Source organism: Magnolia sinica, chromosome 3, assembly GCF_029962835.1.
Source record: "Magnolia sinica isolate HGM2019 chromosome 3, MsV1, whole genome shotgun sequence".
NCBI lineage: Eukaryota > Viridiplantae > Streptophyta > Magnoliopsida > Magnoliales > Magnoliaceae > Magnolia > Magnolia sinica.
In genome coordinates, this window is record NC_080575.1 from 125,345,111 (window position 1) to 125,362,099 (window position 16,989).

A 16,989-nucleotide genomic window follows, 5' to 3' on the forward strand; every position below is an offset into this window, starting at 1 on the left:
TCTTAATCACGTTTCAAGTATTCATAATGAGCGCTTAAGGCTGCTAAAATTCGAAACCAATCTCTTGATGTTAAGGTATGTAGAATTTGGTCATTTCCACCTATATGCAATTCAATTCAAGAGTGCATCCAAACGCACCCTCTGCCAGAGAATGAAATGAGGGCAATTAATACAGAATTCTAGATATGAATTTATTGGCTAAATAAGAGAGGGAAAAACAACATTGAAAGAGAAAACACTGCATTTTATTGCCTAAAAGACATAGGGACGCACCCTTCTTTACAAACTCAGCTATAGAAAATATCTGAGAGGAGAGTGAAAGAGCAGAGGCAAATGAGCATCTTCTCCTGAATTCGTGATGATTGATGAGCCCCTCTCAACATTCATATCTCAATCAAATTTTGAAAAAAACATAAAAATTCGTTCAACACTTTTTTTTTTCCTTTTTTCGGGACACTAAGAATTAGTTTCTCAACTGAAGAATCCCTTCACAAGTCAGAGTCCCTTCAAGATCTCCAATAATCCGAGCTATCCTGACTTCCAAGCCTCTCTGTATTTCTCTGAAGAGTGTTCTAATGCAATCTGCAAACTGCCGCGTATCAAAGCCCGCAGATATGTGGACACTGTCGGGAGGACTAACTTCAAAACTGCTTGAAATCTTGGACTGTATCTCTACCAATTTCTGCCCAGTTGCAACCATATACCGTTGAACCTGAAACGTTTCTTCAAGGAAGTGTTCAAGTGTTTTGTTGTGTCCCTTTGTCCTGGAGATGCTGGAATCTCTCTTGTTCCCCTCCTGATTATTTTCATGCTGAAATAGAAACACCCAAAACAGAAAAAGAAAAATTGGCCAATTATCATAAGATAATCTAGCATTTGTAAGTACGCCTAAACCGAATTTCTGTAAAATATGTAAATGGGGGTGACTCATTTTAAACAAAGTGGCATTTGAGGCAGTGTGAAAGGCAGAACCCAAATGGGCAGTTTTACACACACACACACACACACACACACACACACACACACGTTTCTTCACTCCTGAAATAATATTTTTCTTCTTTTCAAATAGTAGTTAAAATTAACAAAATGATATAATTTTTGGCAGAAAACATCTAGGTCGCCCCATCTCCAGTGTATCTCTAAGTGCACCCTCATTGATCAAAGAATACTAGAGAAACTGATAAGACGATGGATAGCAAACCTTACCATCCGTTTACACAAATCGTCAGCCTTTTCTTCAAGAGACTGGTACCTTTTCACTTGTTTATTGAGCAATGACATCACCAGAAGGAAACCCTTCATCTTGGGTCCATGTTCATCATCAGTCTTCCTCTGTTCATAGCATTCTGGCATATCAGCTACATTGTCTTTACTAGCTGGCTTCTTGGCAGCTGCTGTTGTGGCCAACTTTTCGAGCATTAGAAGTTGCTGTTTGAGTCTTTTGATCTTGTAGGAAACTCCAAGAGCATGGATGTCCATCTTCCACGAAGGATCCTTCCTAACCACACAGTTCTCAGCTGATACTGATTTTTCAACAACCTCAGCCTCTTCTTGGGGATCGTTCTCCACATTTTCTTCTTGAGCATGACCAAGATCAACACCTACCACTTTCTCTTCATTGACCTCTTCTTCAGGAGCTTGGAAGGTGAGATTTGTATCCTGCGATTGGTCTTCAATGGGGTTTTCACTTCTGTCAAATTCTTCAACAGATTGATTGTGAACTCCCCCAGTGGCATTGTCCATTAATGGATCAGATGTTGGTGTTACTCTCATGGTGTCAATATCAATAACCTCTTTGTGCTTTCGTTCTCTCTCACGTTGCAATGCCATTTGTGTCAATGTCGCTGTTTGTTCTTGCTCTTTGTCCCTTGGTTTTTTCTTTATAATCTTCACTTCTGACCATGCAGGAACTATCGCTTGGGATTTTAGAAAGGAAGTTGAGTTGCCGCTTTGGAAATGCTGGGCATGGATACTGAATTTCTCTTTTAAGGATTTTAGTTCTGCTTCCCCGTTCAACAAAAAGGCTTCTAGTTTCATGTTTTCCTCTCTGAATTGGGATAGATTCTCCTCGAGCCCTTCAATATGAGACTGCAACCGCTTCGACTCTAGTTCCATGCTCAGTAACCGCCAATGATAAGCCTCCAGCTTCTCGTCTTTGAGCCTCATCTGTTCTGCGAATGCATCTATTTCAGCTGAGTGCCTCTGCTCAAGAATGGATATGTACTTCTCTGTTTCCATACGAACCCAATCTTCCAGCTGTTCAGCATTGGCCGTAATCACTTCCAACCAAGAAAAGAGGAGCAAATCAGAAGCACAAAATAATAAAATTTTCCATGGAAAATTTAGAGTGTGTTCAGATTCTCCATTGAACTGAATTATAGTAACTGAATATAGAAGAAAGGATGACAATATCGGCAGCCATTTCCCTATCCATCTGTTTCAAGATGGATCTGGAGCAATCTCAATTGAAACTGGGGCTTGGAATGGCGAGAGACTACACTCACTTCGGCCGTTTCTCCTCTATTGAATATTGCATTTCAAATGAGCATCCAAATGAAGCCTTGCATAAACATAGGGTCCCCAGTGGGTACCTGAATCAATAGGTACCCCCGAAGTATCCGATTTGATATAATTGGACTTGGGTGTCCAAAATTCAGGCCTGACTAATGATCAGGTTGGATTTGTTGGACCAAATCTCAATCTGGATCCGAACTTGGGCACGGACCCAGTTTTGGATCCAAACACCCATCTCAGATCAGATAAGATATCCAAATTGGATCGAATTCAGGTGCATACTTGTATCCAATTCCGATTTCCTTTATCGAGTTCAGATGAGAATACACTTGTATCCGTCTCAAACACTACCGATTGACAATCTTACATAAATAGCTTTAAAACCACTAAAATTTCAGTTGTAGAAATCTTTTATGCCAAAGCAGCAGTTAAAATTTAAAATAAATTCGCAAATCAAAATGCAAGTCAACCAAGAATGCATATCACACTTGATTTTCGAAATGTTAACGGGAAAAAAGAATCAACTACAAAGACTGTACATTTTTTCTTCTCTCTAATGTTTCCTTCACATGGGTTTGAAGAAAAAGATTATGCGAATCAAGATGACAAAATCTGCAAAGTAACCATCTCATCCAACTGGAATCATGCATTTGATTTGATAATAGACGCTTAGGTGCATATTCTTTTAAAACTAAGCCTCAGGTCCTGTTTGGGATCAAGTAAATAAAAATGTGAATTTGGTAAATCTATGAACTTGGCAAATTCATGAATTTGCATTGGATGTGGATTTGGCAAATTCCAAAGTCCACTCTTTGGGAATTAAACTACAATTCCATAGATTTGGGGAGCATTTTTTTTATTCCTAGAGAATTTGTCGCAAAGCAATAAGCTTCTTCTTCTTCTTCTTCTTCTTCTTTTTTTTTGCTTGTACAAGAGTCTCACTTTCAGGATTTGCAGAGTCTTCAGTTTTTTTGGGGGGGATTTGGATTTGCCCCAAAAATCTATGGATTTATGAAGGTGTAGATTTGGGACATCGAAAGATATGGCAAATCCCCAACAAAAACAAACATGCGAGATTTGAAATCCATGGATTTCACAAATCCTAGCCCCATATCACCCAACCCAAACAGCCCCTTCGAAGAAAAGAAGAAAACAGAAGTTGGATCTTACCAGGTTCTCCATTTTCTTCAGGTGAGTATCGACTTAAACAATCGAGTGTTGAATTATTCACTCTCTTCTGTGCAACACATTCAACCTCCTTCCCATGCTTGGCTTCCGAAGAGCATTCGAGAAGAAGACTTTTGTGGTTAAGGCCACTGTCAGTAGGCTGCAATTCCATCCTTCGGTTCTGTGAACATCCTGCCTCAAAAGACTGCAATCCTTTCATCTCCAACCATGGTTGGGATCTATTGGCCAAATTACTTCTCAAATGCTTGTCGTGTCTTGATTCGCAACGGCCCATCCATCTTTCAGTTTCAAGCTCAGCTTGCTTTCTCCTTGCTTTTGATATCTTCACCTCTTTCAGCAGCATCTGTTTCTCTGCCATATCTAACTTGGATTTCCTCATCATTGCAGACAGGATTTTATCTTTCTGTTCTGCATCCTTCTGCATCTTGATAATCTCCATGGAAAGCTTTTCAACCAGCAAAACCGACTCCTCCTTCTGCTCAAGGACCTCATCAAGATCTTGCTTCGTTGCATCAGCCTGCCAAAGAGCACGTCCCATCTCGGCTTCCAGCTGCCGCTGATTAGAAACAAGCTCAATGAAGGCTGTCTTATGCTTACAAAGCTCGGACGAATGTACTTGCTTTTCTTTCTTTGCTGTTTCCCTCAATTCCTCCGCAACCTCTTCTGCCATTCGCAGCTTCTCTTCTAACTCCTTCCTTTTCTTCTCTTCTTCCGCCATTGCCTCAACTTTAGCCTGTATCAGAAGCTCCTTCTCCTCAGCTTTCTCCTTCAAATTCAAAATAGATTCCTCCTTCTTTACTTCAAGGTTGCGCAAGGCATCTAAAAGAGCTTGGATCTGCTGTCTAAGCCTCTTCCTTTCACAAAACCAGCTCTGCTCCTGCGAGGCAAAGATACCGACGACCTTCTCATTGGCCTTTGCATCTTCACTTCGCCTTATCTTCAATTCCGCCACCTCATTCTCCGATTTCTTGAGCTTGTCCAGAAGGTCGGACCTCCCGTCCATTACCTCTCCTCCTTGAGCTTTCCACACAAGCAATCCTACAAGTTGGGCACTGCCTAGAAGCATTCTATCTGCGATTGTCGTCCATCTACCATCATTGGTGGTGGGTCTTTTCTCAGTCGAGAGTAGATGAAGAGCAACAAACGCACAGGAAACACCGAAATACATTGGATAGATGCTCTCATCTCTCTCCTCTGAAAAAGACCTACATGGAATTGAGACCTCTTTCTCTTCCATCATTCCGCAATTCCACTTCCTCTCCTACTCTGGCTAGAATGCCGGCGGATCGCAGCAGCTAAAATTCACTTGTAAACGAGAAAAACCCGACACCCATTACAGCATTTCATTAGAATTCTCACACAAACCATGAACATCTCTTCTTCTATTATAATTGAAAACAAGCAGCAAGAAATAATGGGCATGTGTTGGAGAGCTAATCATGAAATTCTCCTCACAACCATATAATGAAATGCATTGAATTGCAGCAATACAGGGAAAGAAAGAGAAATGAATGTTTTAATGGAAGCAAAAACCAAAAACCAAACAAAGGATAGGAAAATCCTCTACAATAAAAGCTGTAAAAAATAAAAAAATAAAATAAAAAATCTATTTTTGAGTGTGTAAGTTACACGCTTTTCATGGTGTGAGAGTGCCAAAAGCATGTCTTTGAGTCTGCAACAATCAGATGAAGGAAAGATTCCATGACAGAAAAGCATCAGGAAATCCCAAGTATAATTCCCTGGTTTTCAGAGAACAGAACCCAAGTGCGTTTTTTCTTCTTTCAGTAGCATGGTGGGGAGAATGACTCCCATCGTTGAAACTTTCCTAGGGCCCACGTGATGTTGATTTTCCATCCAACCCGTTCATAAGGTTAATCCGATATGGATGAAGGGAAAACACAAAAATCAGCTTGATCCAAAACTTCTACGGCCCCCAAAAAGTTTTTTAATGGCGACCGTTCAATCCCCACTGTTTCTGGTGGTGTGGTCCTTTTGGGATTTAGATCTGACTCAATTTTGGTTTCATATCTAAAATGAGATGGCGAAAAAGGTGAACGGAGTGGATATAATACATACATCACGATGGGCCCCACAGAACTTAGGGCTGCTGGCTATCCGCGTCATTGTGTCGTGTGGAAGGAAATGCTGCGAATTAATGGTGGTTGGATGCCTGTACTCAAAAAGAGTTAAGAGGAGAAATTATAAGGTATGAAGGATTTTTACATTAACAGTGTGCTAATGTGCGAATTCATGCATGTGGGGTCCATATTTAGGTGATCAAATCCGTTGTTCTGATTTTAATCATTTCTGATGGGAGATTATGTAAAAAAAAACTATGATTTGGATGATCCTATCCATTTATTAAGTGTCCTACTGATAGGCGGTTAAGATAAAAAATACAATAGCAGTCCAGAAAAAGGCCACATAATGGATGAATAAGATCATCCTATATGTAATTTTTTTAGGGATATAACAATAGGTGGTGGAGATCCATTAGTTTGACGGTTCTGATCATTCAACCAGTATCTGCACTTGCACCAAATGAATGCATCAGGACACTTCACGTTGTTCTGCATTATGGACTTATGATTGTTCAGTGAGATTAATGACCACGTACAATGGGTCCCATACAAATGGTAGGCCCTGCTATGAAAATTAGGCAGGTCCACTCATCGGGTGGGCCACTCCTCTACAATGGGTCAAACCGTCGGTTTCCATTGATTTCGATGGTGTTGCTTGTCTGACAAGTCGACTGGCGTGATTTTCGCTCCAGATCATTTTCATTGTGAGGCCCACCTTTTTCACGGCTTGGATGTCACACATACTCAAAAAATCCTGTTTTGTGTATGATCGCTACTCTGGCTTCCTCTGCAACAAAACAGGATTTTTTGTTTTCACATTGTCTTTTCTCTTCTCATGTAGCCAAGGAAGAGTATAACATGCGCCAGGGCCATTTGACGGGCTTAACCTGAGCCACATTACCTTGCCTTGGATTCAGAAGCTGTTGCCTGTGCACCTGGGCGCAAGTTACCGATACCCTATTGGGATATCTAACGTGCGCCGGCGGCCGCTTAAACAGGAGATGCAATTGTATTTCCAAAGCAGGTCAACGAATTTTTCAGTTGTTTCCAGAGAGGCAAAAGGTAGAGTGGGTTTATCCTACCCCACGGCGACTTCTACGGACACCCTGCGGAAAATGCTAAAATGCGCTGGCTAAAAGTAGATGGGGTTCCAAAAACTCTGAATCCAGAGCATTTTCAGACACCGAAAAGAAAAAAAAAAGATAAAAAAGAAACAGAAAAGAAGAAGAAGAAAGCGGGTTTGAAAATGCCAGAAAAATGAAATATATACCCAAATTTCTGGATAAAAGCCCAAATTTCAGCATCCAAAACAAAAGAAATTTCAACATTTAATAAAAATAAACACAATCAGAAAAAACCCATCATCATACTCCACATGAATATACCTATATTATAGTAGTTTCTACCTCTGGAAGCCCAACACACCTTCCATTTTTTAAAACTCTCCAGGCACTCAAAAAAGCAACCAGACCCATCTCTCTTCATCATATTCCACCCCAGAAAAGAACCATCTTTTCATGGTCCTGTCCCTTCACCTTTCCAACCCCTCCATTGCTTCCTTTTAATGAAACCTGTAAAGCAGGATGTTGTTGAATAAAAGAACTACAGCCGTCTAAAACAGCTTCCAATACATCAAACCCATCATTACCTTTTTTATATTAATTTTCTAGCAAGCTCTATCCTTGAAATCTGGATCCAGTTGAAGGTGGAATATGCTTACATCCAAAGCAAATGAGTTCTGCTGCATTGGAAAAGAAAACCCACGTAAAAAAGCTACCTTTTTCTAACCTTTTTCACAATGTTTTCTCTCAGCAGAGACGCCGAAAACTAGGTCAATTTTAAAAATTTCTGGAAAGTAATTACCTGAAACTTCACGCGAGAGAAACACTGCATACAGAGACTCTCAACTACAGAATGAAAGAGAACACTATACACATTACAGATTCTTCAGATTCAGGGGACTAAAAATTTTAAGAAGGAAAAGACTCCAACACTTTAATAAAATCCTTAATCTATACCCACCAATTAAGTATATTTAGTTAAAAACATTTAATACTAAAATCGTCCATCTAGATAACGTCATCTAAAATTTACTAAGTGGATAAAAAAGAGCAATCATGATCTCCAAATGCTTATCCTAGACTCTTGATTGATCCACTCAATCAAATATGTTTGATTCCGTATGTACATGCATTCAAATCATAATGCGATTGTGGCATACGTATCTACTTGAGATTAAAAGGATTTTACTTTTGCAGACTTGATCCGTCTAAACTTATTGAACATGTTAATACAATAGTATATAATATTTTTTTGTTTTTCAAAACCGTTTGCACTAAAATCCTATTGTCAATTTAATTTGACACTTTAGAGAAGTGATCTCTTACGCATCACCACTATTTTACGATCTTCCTCTCTGCCTTTCTTTTTTTTCAATGTACTTCTAATCCAGTTGAGTATGTACACATGGTCTTAAAAATGCACGTTAAAGTAGTATAACCTCTCACAACTTTGCCTTGTGTTGTCGAAGTAGTATAACCTCCCCACAACTTTGTGTTGTACGGTAGAGCAATAAAGACACAAGAGACGCATGGGACTAATATACTCACATAGTGACTAGACTGGAATTGATGTATTACGTCTCGCGGCACATGTGACTCAATTCCCATACCGTGAATGATGAAATGTAGGAAACGTCTATTTTACACCATTATCACACTGAATTCATACAATCAATCATTGATTTATTCCGTTGTAATACCTAGAGTTGTACACGAGTTGAACCGAGTCAAGTTTGGCCACTAGCTAGTTGACACTAGCTCCACCTCGGCTCGGCTCGGTCTTCGAGCCTAATTGGCCAACTCGGCTCGATTCGGTTAGCAACTTAGGCCAATTTAGGCTGAGTTTGAGCTTGTGCGGCATTTTTTTCAAACACATGGAGTGAAATATCATTAAAATCAAGACACAAGGGTAGTTTTCTCATGTAATGTTTTTTTTTTTTCAATAGTGATTTGTTTCATATCTATACCTTCCTCACTACCAACCGATCTCGTGGAAAATGTATGCACCCAAAACAACACTTTGTTAAGTCATTTTATCAAACATTTGGTGAGCAACATCAATATCAAAATAACTGAGTGACCAAACTAGTTCAATTCGAGTTGAGGTTCAATCCGAGATGATTTGAGCTCAGACAAGCTCGAACTCAGCTTGAAATTTTTTCAAGCTTAAAAAATTAGATCAATTCGGCTCATATTCAGTTTTGAATCGAGTCAAATCAAGCTTTTTTGAGTTGAGCCGAGCGAGTTAACCAAGGTAACTCGGTCCGTGTACAGCTCTGGTAATACCTAACTTGATATGAAGCTCTTCATACCTATCTATATGAGATCTCATACTGATCATCCTATAAATCAAGATGGAGAATATGTATATATATATCTCAATATATATGCATTAGACCTACAGTGCATGCTTGCACAATGATCTACACTATGCAATAAGTGTACCAAGCCTTAAGTCAATGAACATTGGCCACACCTTATTGCTATGGCGAATCTAATTATCTAATTGCGTATATTATTATAAAAGTATGACATCCATATGTATATACTCAAATATTGAAAAAAATCTCAATCCAATGAAGAAATATGTATGCATGTCGGTGACCATCTAATAGATGATCCAAAGTTTAACGTAAGAAATGAATAATTCTAATTGATTAAATAATTACTATGTATTCATTGGGGCCCTTTTTTTACACAACCCTGGCCGACCCTGATGGATCTGACCACAGCCATTTGCCATGCATGTACTATTCAGATTCAAGGAAATGGAAATGGGTGAGGTGAAGAATCAATCAGGCTGGGTGTAGATGTCAAAAACTGCATAAAATAGGAGAAGCTGCTGTCACTGATTGGCTTTTGTCAGCTCAAAAGGTGACAGAGGTGTCCCAGTATTCCATTTGCTGATGCTGAAATATTACAACGGTAAAATGCACCAGTCCTTTATGCGTTTTTAATGCCACCAGCAAACGGCACATCACATGCACGTGACCCCGGGTTTTAAAAATAGGAAGTTATTTGATCCACTGGCCGCTTTTCATGCTTGATTCTTGGGCATTCATAAAAAATGATTTGAGATATGGTCCAGATTCACTGAAAATTGAGAAAACATTAATATTATTTATCTCTCTAAAATTTCTGTCTCCCAGCTTTGCTAATCTTAACTGGCGTGTACAAGTCAGCTAATGCACATGTCATCACATATGTCAGCATGACGTACAGGTGCAATATCCAAGCCCTCCATCAGAAGGGTACTACCATGTAGATTGCCTCTCTCAAGAATGAGCATAGCTTTATTAGATCCCTAACTGTGGGGTCTACTGTGATGCATGTGCCTTACATCCATACCATCCATCTGTTTCAACAGCTCATTTTAGGGCAGGATCTAAAAAATGAAGCAGATCCAAATCTTAGGTAGACTACACTACAAGAAACAGTACCCACCATTCATCCCTGAATATTTATTTGCCATACAACTTATTGGTAAGGTCACGAAGACTCTGAATAATGAACCATACAAATACTGGGTTAATCCGAAACTTTCATAGCCCACCCAAAACTTTCATAGCCGACCATAAGTTTTTAATAGTCAATAACCACGGTTTTCTGCGGTGTAGTCCACTTGAGATTTAGATCTCCAGTAATTTTGGAATCATGTCTTAGAATGAGCAGTCAAAACAAATGTACATCATGGATATAAAGAACATTCATTATGATGGCCCCACAGTTAGGGATCCACCCACCTCGGTGGATCGGGATAGATGGATCCACCCAAGCTGCCCTTCAAGAATCATGTTGGTTCACTAGTTAGGTGGACCACATTGCTCAATAAATGTGAAAAATCAGCTGAAATATTTTACCTGCACTTTTTAAAATTTTTTTTTTTTTTAAAATTTTTTATATTTAATATTAAGCTCTACCTTATAAGTGGACTACCTTTATCTCATGTGTACTAACATCCACACGGCAAGATCTACCTATTGGATGGCTTAGATATTTCACCTGTCCGCGCATTAGTTGACCTAGGCACATGTGCGGGCTTAGGAAAGCTTTCATAAGCATATGTTTAAAATTTTGAAATTATTTATTAATTTATAATAAATATTTGTAAAATGTAATTTATTTTCAGTGAGATTTTCCTGATAACGTTGCCGGAAAAAGCATGTGGGGAAGGAGATTTGTCCCTATGCTAAAATCTCATTCCGTACAATGTATGCTTTAAAAGTGTTAAAGGAACTGCTTGGGTATTTAATGGCCAGTGTTCTGTTTTATGAGGCTGTCATTGAGACAACAATGGCTATGATTTTGATTAAAAAATGTTAGGAAAACAAGTCAGTGTCAGATTACACATGGTTTTCTTAGTAGTTAAAATTAATGGGGAATGATTTTGTGCGTTTGAACACATGGTTATTATTATGAGCCTGAGGTGGGTGGGGCCCATTCGTGATATCTAGAGCCCAAACAATGAACATGCTATGTCTTCTCTTTTTCACTTTACATCACCCTAATTCAAAAAGACTCAGGTGGGACACACAGCAGTACTGAGCAATATATATACAATCACGCTCAAAACTTACGTGTGGGTATGGTTCCTTCCACATTTATAATTCTTTGGAATGGTTTAAGTTTCTGTGTGTCCCTTTCTCGTGGGTGGCCGGGTGCACCTGATGACTTTTAGGGCTTGCTTGGATACCACCAAGTTAATTTTTCTACTTATAACAATAGATAAGTAACTTATTTGAGATAAGTAAATTTGGTTTAAGATTAATTATAAGTAAAATTTTTTACTTAAAGGTACTTAATCACTTTAGCTTACTAAGTAGAAACCAAGATAAGCTACTTGAGGCATGAGTAGCTTATTTGAAATAACTTGTGATCCAAACTTAGACATGGAATATAAACAATAGGTTGGATGCAACATTTTGTAAAGAGGTCTTATTAGTGAGTGTCACCCTCCCGGCCTAGTGTCCCCCATTGATTGGGCCACCTAAGTCAACAAATCATTTGATGTCATGGATGGCCCCACTTTAGATAGGTTATGAGCCAAAAGCCACCATGAGAGGATGATCATGAGGAGTGGAATTGTGGACATATATAATTGTTAGAGATAGGCCTCTGGACCCTACTTATGGGTAATTACCAGTGAGTCTAGTGAGAATTTTTTTTTCTTTGATTTTTTGATCTATTTTTTTATTGGTTGTATGAAGTTGAAGTATAAAAAATTCAACTTTAAACGTAAATGGGATAAGGAGATAGAACGAGATAGGCTAATCTCCAACCTCATCCAAACCTCCAACCATACCTATACACGGTCATCCAGTGAAAATCTTCCTAAAAAACTAAAAGTCAAGAAAGAAAAGAAAAAATAATATTGCCTATACAGCCCGTCTCTTAGACGATCAAAGCTGTAGATTGAAATCCAGGGCATCTATATTATAGATTTACAGGGGTGATTAGACTCATCTACTACAGTAGTAGTTAGGCAGACCATTGGACCTACGGTGCCGTTTATCATTGACTTTTGCAAAGGTCCAATATCATGTAGATTATTGGATCCTAATCACTCTTTTGCGTGGACTATCAATAATGAAGAGATAAAGCTTGAACAGAAGTCTAGATTGTGGAAACAATATGATTTTGGGTCTATAGAGTACTTTGGATTGCCTTATGTGTATGATTTTGCACTCTGGCCTATTATTAATATACATGCATTCAGAAATTGCTTACATGGCATACATTACTCAAAGTAAACCATCTAAATTTTGGGAGTCACTATATGTAGATTATCATCAAAAGTCAAATTCGTTGAAGAATCCTAACCGTTCGTTCTCAAAATTCGCTCATTGAATTTGGATCGCTGACTACATTTTCATTTCAAGTGTCAGTTAAAGACCCACCAATTAACCAGTTAGAAAATCAAATCAATTTAATTTTCTATTTATGATCCACTTGGAACCCACAATTTGGACCGTTAAATTTAACTTACCCTTAGACCACCCACACAGTTTCTTAGTGCCTGCATATCAACCATCATAATTCTTGTAGAGTATCATAAAATAAATAAATAAATAAAATCTATTTCAACATAAACAAATGCCATTGGTGTAGGGCTGGGTTTTTTTTATTAAGAAATCATATTTCCAAACTTATTTGGTAGTCAGACGACCCACCTATCGCCAAACGAGGGGCCCATCATGGATCTACCTATAAGCAAACATGAGGTTTGTTCATGAGCATAATTCCTTTTTTACATTTATTACTACATGTGGTATACATGTGTTGGAGATCTGAGCTGCTTACCGCACAACCTGCTGGTGGGATATGAGTGGTTGAGATTACACATAAGATTAGCATTTTTTTAAACATATTGCAAAACGTGTTAGGTGACGTAGATTTTTTGGACATGTTAGGTTTTCGGTGTTAGGTGATATAAAGTTTTCAGACATGTTAGGTGAATAGATTGAATTTAAGCTAGTTATTAAGTAATCTATCTCCATCTATTTGTTTTACGTGTTTAGAATCTGCACCTTTCATGTGGACCATCATGGATGGGTCATACATCAAAAGTGGATGGATAGAACAGTCCAAACAACAGTCCAGATTGCCGTCATACCAATAAGATTATAAAGCTAATCATGCATGTGGCATGGAGATAAACTCCTTGGTAGCTGACTTAATACCCATGGTTAGAGAGCTAGAGGTGTACACGAGTTGAACCGAGTTGAGCTTGGCACAGCTCGAACTCGGCTCAGCTCGGTCCTCGAGCCTGATTGGCTAGCTCAGCTCAGTTTGGTTAATAGCTCGGGCCACTCCAAGCCGAGTTCGAGCCAAGTTCGCTTGTGGAGCATTTTCACAAACACGTGGACTACACTTTCAAAATCTCACTGTGTGTAAAACAACAGCAGTTGTTTAACAAGTATTTCATCAAACACTTTGTAAGCAACATAAAAAATCAAGAAAAAAAATGGTATTTTTACGGATCCAGATCCATGGGAAGAAAAGCTTTAATGGCTGAAATGAGGACGTAAATTGTCAGTTACCTTATATACAACAAGTACCTGCGGCCGGAAGCTTTGTGGGACCTAAAAGAAATAGCCAAGATAAATTCACTCTGCCAATCTATCCATCATTTCACATACGTACCTTATTTTCCATCATCCACACTTCATTGGGCCATTTCATCAAACACTTGATGAGCAACAACAATATCAAAGTAACCGAATCACTGAACAGTTCGATCCGAGTTCGATTTGAGTTGGGTTCGATCCGAGTTGAGTCGAGCTCGGGCAAGCTCGAACTCGGTTCGAAATTTTTTCAAGCTAAAAAAATCAGCTCGACTCGGCTCGAACTTAGTTTCAAACTAAGTCAAATCGAGCTATTTCGAGTCGAGTCGAGCGAGCTAACCGAGCTAACTCTGCTTGTGTACAACCCTAGTTAGAGCTAGGCATCGAGTCGAGTTGGACCGAGTTAGGGCTGACCCGACTTGATCCGTTTTTAAAATATGCCTGACCTGAATTCGACCCGACTCGGTACTAAGTCCAGCATGCCTGACCCTATTTGAGTCCGGTATGCCCTAGAATGATCCAGACTGACTTTGAACTAGTCAAAAGTACCAAGTTGAGTCGAGTTGGCACTGAGTCATATTGAGGGTTGAGGGGGGGAGGGAGTGGAGACGAGAGAGAGAGAGAGAGAGAGAGAGAGAGAGAGAGAGAGAGAGAGAGAGAGAGAGAGGTGATGGTGGTGGGTGGTTGCCGGATTTGGAAGAGGAGGAGGATGAGGGAGGGAGAGAGAGAGAGTTTGAGTTTGGATCGGGGTCGGGTGCAACAAGTAGGTTTAGAGATACTTAAAAACTAGCACACACACACACACACACACACACACACACACACACACACCCACCTGAATCCGAGTTGAGTCGGGTTTCGGATGGAGTCGGGTCTAATAGATTGAGTTTCAGGTCGAATTACTGGGTAATTTGGACTCGACTTGGTTTAAGTTCGGATTGGCAAAGCCTGCTCGGTTTGGATTGACTCACTCATTCGGTTCAGATCGAGTCGAGTTGTGCCATGCCCAACTCTACTCATGGTGGCTTTTATTTATTTTATTTTTATAACTCGTCTCGACCGGTTCAGCTTTGAGTTGAGTTGTGAATTGCCTAAGTTAGGGGTAATTCAACGCGGCTCCAATGAGTTACGGGTGAATTAAGAGTGTGACTTATGGTACTGGTCGACCTGTTCAGGAATGAAATCAAGTCCACTCTTCTGCCTTATATCCAACATTTAGACCCGTTTGGATAACACCAAACAAGTTACTTTTTCTAGTTAGAGCAGTACATGAGTAACTTAATTTATATCAGTAAGTTTGGTTCATGATTAATGTCATGCCCCAAACTCAGAAACCGGGCTCACAAAATTTTCGATTGTCGAATCTGGTGCTGACAGCTTCCGTAGTACTCCATTCTCAGCTCCTGGTACTCATATACCAAGTTCTGATCTTGGGATTCTACAAGGAGGATTTCTAACATGATTTTGATTCGTAATGAGCATAACTATAAGCATAACTCACGAATAATAACCACAAAAACACCATCACAAAAACACCATCATAAAATTCACTATGATAAAAAACTTTAAAGTACAATGCATATGAAGGGAAATACAAGGTAATGATAACAGAAACTCCTAAAGCCCTACTGCACGCTCCTACTGCGGCGAAGCTACGGCTGCGTCCTGGTGTCACCTGCACGCATCAATCATGCATAAGCTTATAGAAAGCTTAGAGGGTGGTGTAAGTGTATGCGCAATATGGGCGTGCTCAGAATGCAATGACAGAGTAATGTGGAATCATGCTGATGAGTACATAAATGCAATCAGCCGTACCAAGGCTATGCGGTGCAAAACATGAATGTTATCGGCCATATCAAGGCCATGCGATGTGAAATGCAACTCACGCATGCCAATCTTCATCCACATATCAATGCAGCTCCTCACTAGAGCATCAAATATCAGTACGGTTCTCACTCTGGATAATCACCGGGGTTTAGTACACTTCAAATAACACTGCCCCTTTCCCAGGCACGTAGTCTAAGTGAGCGTAAGAAACCTTACTATCTGCTTGACCAATAGTCTGCCAATACCTATCTGACACGTCGATAGCGGACCGATTCATGAGCTGGTCAAACTCAGCCTAGCAATGCCCCATACCCTCGGGCGAGTAAGGCCACACCCCTTTCTAACCGACTATGACACAGTGAGAGACGCGACCTCCTGGTATTCGACACTTGGATGCTCATGTTTCCACTTGGTCTCGACGTTGGAGTCATCCTCTGGTACCATCGGGTTTAGAGATTTTCACCCAGGAACATCTATGACGCCCTGATGCTAGAAACAGTATTTTCGGTATCCAGTCCGACCACCCACGATGTATCTGTGGAGGCTATGACCCTGATGTCGCTAGGGCATGCAGTAATCACAATCACACAAATGCAAAGTGCATGAGTCACGTAGTCCAATCATGCATCAATCTTGCGCATACCGTGTGCTCATGTGGAGTAACTTTGCCTATCAGGGAGTCCCATAAACCACCTATACTAGGGCATATACAATGATCAATCACACCTCATAACAAACATATAGATGATGCATATGGGCATGTATCATAATGCTATGTTGTCACAAACTCATAATCGGCAATTGTAGCCGGTAACGGAAATTAGTACCGATAATTAACCTCGAGCAAGGCGGGGTCTAAAGATGGACGATCGATGATGGATTGATTAAAATCAATGGGGCCCAAGCGTTTGGGTTAACCCACTAGAGAATGATGAGAATGAGCCTAACAAGGCCTAAGGGAAGGTTACAATGTGGATGTCCAACCATCATTGCCCATCAATGTGGACCTTTAACAAACATTGCTCCTAAGGAATGACGCTCATAGGGCCAACGTATAATGGGGCCCAAGCGTTTGGGTTAACCCACTAGAGAATGATGAGAATAAGCCTAACAAGGCCTAAGGGAAGGTTACAATGTGGACGTCCAACCATCATTGCCCATCAATGTGGACTTTTAACAAACATTGCTCCTAAGGAATGACGCTCATAGGGCCAACGTATAATGGGCCCACGGCCTCATATAAGGGCTTAATAT

At 39.9% G+C, this 16,989-nt stretch overlaps 1 protein-coding gene and 1 long non-coding RNA gene across 2 annotated transcripts; both read right to left on the minus strand.

The window, feature by feature from the left end:
• Nucleotides 1–221: 221 nt before the first annotated feature.
• Nucleotides 222–5,601, minus strand: LOC131241176 (uncharacterized). The gene is made up of 3 exons (XM_058239888.1): nt 3,685–5,601; nt 1,207–2,279; nt 222–811 (listed from the first exon to the last, which is right to left on the minus strand). The coding sequence occupies exons 1-3, from the start codon at nt 4,940–4,942 to the stop codon at nt 464–466; spliced, it is 2,679 nt and encodes an 892-aa protein (XP_058095871.1). The 5' UTR covers nt 4,943–5,601; the 3' UTR covers nt 222–463.
• A 1,532-nt stretch (nt 5,602–7,133) lies between these two features.
• LOC131238756 (uncharacterized) lies at nt 7,134–7,753 on the minus strand. Its single transcript, XR_009168032.1, has 2 exons — nt 7,432–7,753; nt 7,134–7,354 (listed from the first exon to the last, which is right to left on the minus strand). It is a non-coding gene; the product is annotated as an uncharacterized LOC131238756 (long non-coding RNA).
• Between the last annotated feature and the right edge of the window lie 9,236 nt (nt 7,754–16,989).

What these genes read in the sequence shown, in the direction of transcription:
- LOC131241176 (XM_058239888.1), bottom strand. Translation starts at nt 4,942, where the DNA reads ATGATGGAAGAGAAAGAGGTCTCAATTCCATGTAGGTCTTTTTCAGAG. An exon ending in TGAAGAAAATGGAGAACCTG is followed by an intron (nt 2,280 to 3,684) that starts GTAAGATCCAAC and finishes CTTGGTTGGAAG; the next exon opens with TGATTACGGCCAATGCTGAA. An exon ending in ACGATTTGTGTAAACGGATG is followed by an intron (nt 812 to 1,206) that starts GTAAGGTTTGCT and finishes TTTCTATTTCAG; the next exon opens with CATGAAAATAATCAGGAGGG.